General features: G+C 36.6%; 1 protein-coding gene across 1 annotated transcript in view; it reads right to left on the bottom strand.

Moving 5' to 3' along the window:
- LOC112147086 overlaps positions 1 to 6,184 on the bottom strand; it is a gene marked incomplete in the record, with an annotated part of 17,963 nt that extends 11,779 nt beyond the window's left edge. The window contains 3 exon segments of the mRNA XM_024273212.2: positions 126 to 323; positions 975 to 1,136; positions 5,662 to 6,184. Coding sequence (XP_024128980.1) covers positions 126 to 323; positions 975 to 1,136; positions 5,662 to 5,892 — 591 coding nt within the window.
- Positions 6,185 to 9,363: the final 3,179 nt, after the last annotated feature.

Below are 9,363 nucleotides of genomic sequence, written 5' to 3'. Positions count from 1 at the left end.
TTAGTTTATCCATCCTGCCAACGCCAATTATGATCATTGTCATCAAAAGGAAGCTGAAAGGAACCCCACCCACTTTCTCCAAAATATTTCTCATTTAAGTCAATCCAGTTTTAGTCTTTTTTTACCTGCAGTATTTCCTCATATGACTGTCGAATTGAGTCCTGCAGAGGCGTGTCTCTCTCTCCTGCCTCCTCCACCTTCTTCTTGGCTTTTTTCACTTCTTCCCTCAGCTTTTTCAGTCTCCATCTCGCCCTGGCCAGTTCTCTTTCATACTCCTCCACCTGGTTTTCTTTCTGCACTTCTTCCGCTTGCAAAGACAGGATCTACAATGAAAGAACAGATATTTTACTCATCAAATAAATCAAAAAACAAACGACTCAAAATAGTTTGGTCTTAGTTTTCACCTATTTTTGGAAATCAAAATAACTTTAAGACTGATTTGTTGAAAAAAAGCTTGAGGCTGAAGTCCACACCTTTACAAGTCTTCATAGGAACAAACTACACAATATGTGCTTATGTCTCCCTCTTGAAAGAGAAAGACAGATGGTAATAAACACATGCATCACTTCAGAAGATGAATTCCCCATGGAGGATGACAGCAGGATGATAATAATATGTTTAATCACACCAAGACCCACAGACTAATGGAGACCTCGAGCATGTTCAAACCACGAGTGAGCTTGAAGCTCGCTCGTGGTTTGAACATGCTTGAGGTCAAGTTGACCTTGGGTCAAATTGTCCTTGAAAACATGGAAACCACAAACACACTCCAAGCTTTCATGTTGTTAATCAAGAGAAAGATATTGGATCAAAACCTGGTTTGTTTTTATCAGAGCTTGTAAATACTGTAGGCTAAAACGTGGGCCAATAAAACAGCCTCTTGAGAACCCAAACACGTGTTAGGTTGTTTTAAAATGAAGAATTAAAGCAGTGTATGTTATGCAAAATCAAAAGTGGTGGGAAAAAGATTTCACCTGTTGACTTTCTTCATAGCAGAGCTGTCTGGTGGCTTTTATCTGCTGAATCAGCTTGTCTTTGTGTTTGTCTAACTTCACCAGGGTGTCCTCCAGCTCCTTCCGGTCAGACTGCTGCTCCTGAAGCTCCAGGCTCTCCACCGTCACGGCATTCTCCAGCTCCTATATGCAAAAGCACAAACACACAAACAGCAGCAGGACCTGCTTATTGATAGGAATAACTGAGTCTGTAGCATGCATATAGATGGGCAAAATGCTTTGGTTTATATTAACATCAGGGTTTCTTATCATTTGGTAGATTGCATTAGCTGGATTAAGATTAGATCAGGATCACATGGTAAAAAAAGTGATGACGTGATTGTTCAATGAACACGATATAGAAAAATACACATACAAAAATGTGAGAATGAAGAAGTGAGTCATATAGCGCTAAATAAAACAAATATAGGATAAAAAATGAGGAAGAACTAAGGATTGACTCACACAGAAAATATATTGAAAATGTAAAGAAATAATACAAGAAATGGATTAATAAAAGCGATGTGAGGAGAATGATATGTTTTTAAAGTATTCTAAATGAAAAATGTTAAATGGTTTGCTCTCCTATTGCTCCACCAATATGCTTAATTAAATGTAGATACTGCTACTCTGAACCATTTAGAGAAAAAAAGAAAATATTGTCATTGATTTAAAAAAAAATAGGGTAAAAACCAAAATCTTGGACTGAATTTAGAAAAGTAGAAATGATAGAGTCGGCAGCAAAAATGTCCATTTTGTTACAATCATGATTAATGTTCACCTAAATTGATTCCATTGTACATACAATACCTGAAATGAAATGGGAGAATCACCTACTTTAGAACCTCATTTTGACACAGATTACTCTTGTTTACAAGTGATTTACCAATATGGGCCAATAACTGAAATGCAACAATAAAGTTTTTGCTTTGGAGATAAAATCCTTGCCCCATGACCCAGCTGCTTTATAGACACTATAGAAAAGATTGTTGTCAAACAAGTTGGTTGTTTTAATCCATTCTCCACATCTCATTATTTGTTACAGACACACAAATGCATTCATTACAGCTTTTTAAAATCACGAGGAAATACTTTACTTTGGCCAAATTGATCAATAAATAATAGTTTTACTAAATTAAATGAACATTTATCATATAACCTCTATAAAGGGTTTTATATATGAGTTGTTTTGTTTTATTTTTTATTTTTTTATTTTATTGAATTAACCCAATAGGAGTTTAAAAGAATTTCTCTAGAGTTCCCTGAATTCAATTCAGTTGTGACTGATAAAAGTCCGATTGCTTCACATGTGCATCCCACTGCAGATGAAATCTTCATGTTTTTGGACTGACACACTCCCTTTTCATTGGGGTGAACGTGCGTGTGCATGGTTGAATGGGACTGAGGCTGTAAATCGCTGTGGGTCGTACAGTTAAGTGCTATATAAGTATAGCTCCATGGTTGCACTGGGAAGTACCAAAAATGACTTTTGCATCCTGTTTACTTGCACATGAAAACAACAGTGGAAAGAAGCCCTGACTGTAATCAAACGAATTAACTGACACATCATCCCAAATACAGCCAGGGTGATGCACTCCATTCTGCATCACTAGATGTAGCAGGATCTACATGTGCAAGTTGTTCTGCTCTAGTTCACCCCAACGGCACTACATCTCTGTGATGGGACTTTTTCAAATACTGGATAATACTGTGTGTCTTTTCCTCTTTCATTAAGCTAATCAAGGTTTCCTTCAAATAATGATATTTTTAACCAGAACTTCTAATCTCGCCTTCTAGTCCATTAGGGTCTTTTACAGGCAGTCGTTTTTCTCGTCTACTAAAAGTGACACCGTTGTGAGTCTGTCTTTTAGATTTTCTTCTACAAACCCCTCCTCCTCTTCTTCATCTCTCATCAGTCATCTGCAGCATCCACAGTCTTCCTCAATTCTTTGTTTGAATACGTCTCCTGCTTTGGTTTATACTTTCTGTAATACAAATATGTTTTGTTGTGTGACTATCAAAGCCGAATCCCTTTCTGTAATTTATGATAAAGTTTCTTACTACAAATTTAGTGGAAGATGTGAACATACTTTTTTATTCTGATGGTGTTAACAGCTTTACTCAGTTTTGTGCGTTTTTTTTACATGAAATATTCATCCTGATTTCACAGTTTCAAGGAGAAGTGAGAGGGCAGACACGTCAGGCCATCGGACGGTCATTTGTAAGAAAACACTTTACTGTAGCTGATATTTCAATAAAATCAGAAAAGTCTTCCAGAAGTTTGGATCTTATTTGCAAGAAGGATTTTATTCTGGCATCTTTTTCACAGATGTTTTTCATAAAGAGTTTAAGTCATTTTGTTTGTGTTTGCAGCCACACTGGAATGTGTTCTGAACAAACTAGACCGTTTGTAGAAAGTAACATCATTCTTACAGAGGCGATGGACCAGAAATCAGTAACCGTCTGCAGACGAGGGTTCTGACTGCTACATTGTTAACAATTGCAAACTCAGACACTTCTGTCAAGGTTGTGGGACATCGTGCAAGCAGTTACAAAGAGAACTCACACTTTGCCTTTGTGAGTCATTCTAGAGGCAGAACATTGAGTTCTGTTGGATTGCTGCAACTGAACAGAAACTTAAATAGAAATCATCAAATCTATAAGATTAAGTCAAAGAAAAGCATCGAAATAAAAAGCAAAAGATGTGATGACAGAAAACGTTCAGCTATAATCCTAAAATTCCAGATGAATAAGACTCTAATTAACTGAAACAGATGGGACCATTAGAAATTCAGTCCTGGTGTGACTTGGGGGAGGAATCTAAATGAGTAAACAAGATTACAGAAAAAGAAGCAAAAGAAGTAGGACTAAATAAAACACACAAAGACCAAAATCAAAAAAAAAATTAAATTGGTACATTTAAAATGATTAGTTTTCATTAAATTAAAAAAATGAGTTAATTTTTTACACAACTATTATATGTATTATGATAAAAACAAATACTCCTAAATGTAACAAAAATACAGAATTTTTGTTAATTGATCCAATGTTTCATTTTTTTCAAAGACAGAAATCCTCACATCGGTACGAATGAACATGCATAACATTATGCTTTTATGCTGAAATTTCCTCTCATTTTCATATTTTTTTTAATGATTTCTCTCCAAACAGCCTGAAACTCTAGAGAATATAAAGGCAAAATCTTGAACTCCTTACTGCAGCACGGTTATGAGTGTATGTTTCAACAAACTCTTTTTTTTATTCAATTTTTAGACAGAATACAGAGCAGCTGAAGAACTCTTGATCCCAGAGACAGAACACAAATGCTGCACTGCTTTAAAGACGGGGAACCTGCGGCGAAAAAGTCAAAGGTGTTTGTGTTTGTGGGTGAAGCTGGAAGAGGATGGATTGACAACGTTCTACCAGACAGAGATATTCCTTCACACACCATCTGATCATGGAGAATGTGTGCCTGATTTAGAAATGTCAAAACAGTTCGTTCAAAAGTCTTCGCTGTGACAAAAAAATTAAGTTTTAATCATATTTTTACAACACTGCTTCAATTTTCCCATTCTTTCCTTTTGTTTTTCTCTTTTTTTAACTATGATTTTGTTTTATTTAAATTTTACTACATTTTTGCTCATGATGTGAATCATTGCACCCAATGACAACTAATGATTTTTTATCTAAAAATGTAATTTATCATAAAAAAACAAACAAGTGAATGTGAAATCCTTAACATTCTGATTGCACATCAGTGCATTTTGCTTTTGTAACACCAGAAACCGCTTCTCTGCATGTGATGTGCACACATATCCACTTAAAAGAAATCCTCAGAATATGACTGATATGACGCCCAAGATCTATAGGGTCACATGTGCGGCACATCTCAAGGGATTTTACATCAAAGCAGGGTTTCCATTCATGCCAGCATTGGTGGGGGGAGGAGGTGAAGGAATTGGTTGATGAAAGGAATAACCAAGTTGGAGTTAATCAGTAAATTTTACCCTAAAAAAGCCACCTCCAGTTGTCGTTCATTCAATGGGTCGGAAAAAATGATGTCAGACTCTAGACATGGATCAGTGACATGCACAAACATTTATCTGATCTTCATCTCTGGACGACTTCACTATAGGATGTCACAGGACATAAATAGAATCCCAAGAGTGAAGCTTAACATCAAAGATCACTGACACTTGTTATTCTGATTGCTGAGATCAAAGCTCCTCACAGTCTCCTGTTTCCTGGCTACTTGAAAAGCCTGATTACTGGTGAGCAGGACCAACTTAAGAAATTTAAAAAACCCAAAACCTGACCTGTAATGACAATTTCAGTTAAAGATAGTCAACGATTAAAAAAACTGTGGTGGAGCTGACCATACCACTGCTACTAGCAACACATATGCTCATTCATATTTGAAGCCTTGATCAATTGAGTTTATGCTAACGAGGTCCCACGGCTCACAGCAGGTTGTGTTTGCCCTCACAGGGGAGTACTGCGGGACACGCTGCGATGGAACAGAAAACACTGGAACAACATAAATACTGACATGTATGATGCATGACCTGGTCACATGACTGAAATAAATAAAGAGGAAACCTATAAACATGTTAGCAGAGACACAAATATACACAACACTGATTGAAACGTACACATGCACACAACACACCAGTGCTAGGTGCTGCGGTCTTCTTACTCTAATCTCTGCTTTCTTGGTGAGGATTCTCTCATCTGTTTCCATGACGTCCGCAGCATCCCTCGGAGACGACCAACACAGCAGGCAGGAATGCTTGAGAAAGGTGGAAAGAGAGCAGTCGTTTTTCCAGTCGGCCTTCCCGCCATCCTCTCCATGCTCCTGTGATGCCTCTATCTTTTCTTGCTGCATTGCTGGCTCCTCCATTGCTGCCCTTCCTGGCTGTCGCTACACTGCAGAGGAGGCGGAGCCACCCTTGTCGGCGTGCCTACGGCTTGTGCGTGTGTGCACGCGCATGGATGGATGTTTGCAGGCAGACTGCACCACTTCAGGAATAAAAGGAAGCAATGGGATGAGTCAGGCATGGAGAGCGTCTATTGAGGTCACTCACAGGGTTTCCTTGTGTTACGTTTCCTGCCTTCGTGTGTTCTCCCTTCCTCATTTTTCTCCCTCCTTCAGTCAGGCTGCTCCTCCACTCTTTAACAGTCACTCCTGCAGTCCCTCCCCCACCCTCCATCACTGGCCTCTGCAGTATGCCTCCATCCAAACACCCATACGTGTGTGACTGAGTCATTCATAAAAACACAGATTAAATATGACAACAGATGATTAACTGAACAAATAATCCTTTGTTCCTTTAAGGGTCATTTAAATTAGTTATCACAGTAACACATCTGATGTGTTAACATCCAGAAAAGTCACATTCAAAAAATAATTTTAGCTTTATGTGAAAATTTCTAATTTTAATCAAAACTAAAAAATACAAGATGTTTGCACAAAAAGCAAACGCATTATGTGACTTACTCCAGACTACTGTTGATCAGTTTATGAACCCTTCAAATGCAACAACTTCTCGCAATAATTCCACATTTGTTGTCTTTGTTTTGAAAGAAATAAATGAGAAGGACATACTGTTCCTCAATTTGAGGACTGGGGCTAATTCCTCTCCCACTCACTGTATAGTGCATTTTCCATTTTCCAGTGCTGTCTACAAGTATTAATTCCGAAATCGAGTGCACTAGAAAGTTCTCACAAGTTTTTGCTAAAAACTAGCATGCATCAATGCTCACTAGATCCGTGAATATAGACCGCAATGCATTGCAGTCAAACAATTTTGAACAAAAAAATTGGTTTAAACATAATTTTTAAATAAAACAACCACATTTTCGCATTGTGTTTTAAAACACAATGAAGTCACAAATAAACGTGAAATGTTTGTCTTGTATTGATTTTTAACTTTGTGAAACCAGTGACGTCATATCCAGCGTTTAGACAAACGAATGAAAAGTGGTGAGCATCGTGTTCAAATTACCTTTCAAATCAAGGGCACTATATAGTCCCGCACTATGTAGTTTTTAGTAGTTAGGGATTTGGGGGGAAATTCAGACATAATCTATGACTCCCTGGAAAATTAGGAAGACATACAATACAGTGAATAAAAAAAACAATCTGCAAATTTTGGGTTAAACTGCCACAATAAAAGCATTTCTATTTCAAGCTGATTTTGATTTGCATTTTACACCCTACTCGATGCATCTTATGATTTTTCTGTGTATTTCTAGAAGGTGGAAACCTTCCGATGACGCACTTCATGGTGCCTCAGTGACCTCACAGGCTCTGGAACAACTCTCGGCTGGGACTTTTCTGTGTGGAGTCTTGAATTTGAAGGGAGTCCATCCATACGTTGCTGAAATTCAAGTCTCTGATTGGTCGAAGTTCAGGCTGGTTTTAATAGGCGCGCATTATGTACGTATTTAGCCCAAAAACGGTCATTAAAATGTGACTAAAAATGCGACTTGACTTAAAAACGTGCGAAGCAAAATGTGAAAGTTGTTTCATTCAATTATCAAACACTCAATGTTTGCATGGACTTTTGATGGAAGTGGTTACATGAACGCAAGTCAACACGACTGGTGTGCATCGACCTTCAGATGTAGTTTCACACAGGAAACTGTTTTATTGCTCCTCTAACCAGTAGAAAAACTTACATCTAACAGCATAAGTTTACAGAGAATTTTTCCATTTTATTGAAGATTCATCTTAAAAACATTAAAGAATGAAATGGTTTATTTCAAGCAATCAGTAATAATACATAAAAAAATAAAAACCCTTCAGATTGAATTACATAGACCGCTTGAAAGGAAGTGGAAGGAAGCGAAATAATATAATCCCATCCCGGTTCGACTGTATCATTTTCCCTAGATGAATTATCCGGTTCAGGATTTAATATCAAATATTTATACTATACAATAACAGATTCAAGTTATGACCCGGAACTGGAAGCTTAAAAGATCATTCCACCCTCTAGGCTTGTGTGCCGCAAGAAAAATGAATATTTCTACTGTTTTTGTGCAATCTCTCTTGTTTTGAACAGTTGAGTGTAACTGATTGAGTTTGTTGGTAATTCAGTGGATCTCTTTAAACCTAAAAACAAGGGTACATGTATGACAGACTAAAGCTCTGTGTACACTCTCTCTTCAGCCACTCCAAAGTGATCAAACACATCGACCGTCCATCAGTCAGTTTTAACAGACGTCCACCACCTCCTGCTTTAGCCAGTTATTGACCTTATGTCCTTCAGTCTTGCTTTAAGCTCTATTTCATGTTACGATGCACTCTTCTATCTCGGGTTGGGTATATAGATAATCCAGTATTGATTTACCATTACCCATCAGCCTATACTTCAGAATCAGTCATTTAAAAATATTCAACCCTTTTGTATTTTTGACGGTTCTCCATGATACACAACAATCAAACAGTGTGGTAGCTGGACTATGATATTCCAAACTATTATGCAATGATTTTTCAAAATATTGAAAGCAAATGACAGTGAGTATAATGTTCAAATCACTAACAATTAGAGTATATATTAAATTACACTGAACAAACCTCCTAAAGTTGACAGCATTTTTTTCAAAAATTAAAAACCTTCAAATTCACTGTTCCACATAATTACACACAACAGAGTTCCACAACATTTGATAGATTCTAGAGACTTAGAAATTATAATTTGTTGAATTTGCTGCAATAGGTGGTCATATTTACAGAAATCAAAAGCCATTCCAATCAAAAACATCCTAATAGATCAAGTTACATTTTAACATGAAGCATTTGTTGTTTTGCAGCTTCACCATTCTTACATCCATTGAACTTTTAACATTTGACTTTTGCCATATATCTTGATTTAGGATCCAAAGTTTTTCCTTTTGTATCAGCAAAACTGTAAAGAAAACACGTCTGTATTTTTTGCTATAAAGGTAACCAAAAAGCCAAATATTTACCTGTTTTTTTTTTTAAACCACAAATATATATTCAACTATGTTACACAAACTACCTCCATGCGTTACATAAATACTACAATTTGACTAAAATAAGTAAGAGAAAGATATCAATTCATTGTAGTCACTTAAAATGCTGAATACACTAACTGTCGAGTGTGTATTAGAATTTTCAGTTTGATCATTTGCAATTGCCATAGCTATGATGGATCTTTAATACACTGTCTTATGGAAGTACAAATTACATCCAATACTAGCGATTGATATCATGTTTATTGTGTCATTAATTTTTTTTCCTACTTATTTTTAGTTAGTATTTTTTTGTGTTCATATGTTTACAACAATTAAGTCCTCCTATGATAAATCATACATGTGTGCATGTTTAGAAAAAATATCTAGA

The sequence above is a fragment of the Oryzias melastigma genome, linkage group LG17 (assembly GCF_002922805.2).
Source record: "Oryzias melastigma strain HK-1 linkage group LG17, ASM292280v2, whole genome shotgun sequence".
Taxonomy (NCBI): domain Eukaryota; kingdom Metazoa; phylum Chordata; class Actinopteri; order Beloniformes; family Adrianichthyidae; genus Oryzias; species Oryzias melastigma.
Note: the sequence above shows the minus strand (reverse complement) of the source record. Positions and strands in the feature narration are given on the sequence as shown.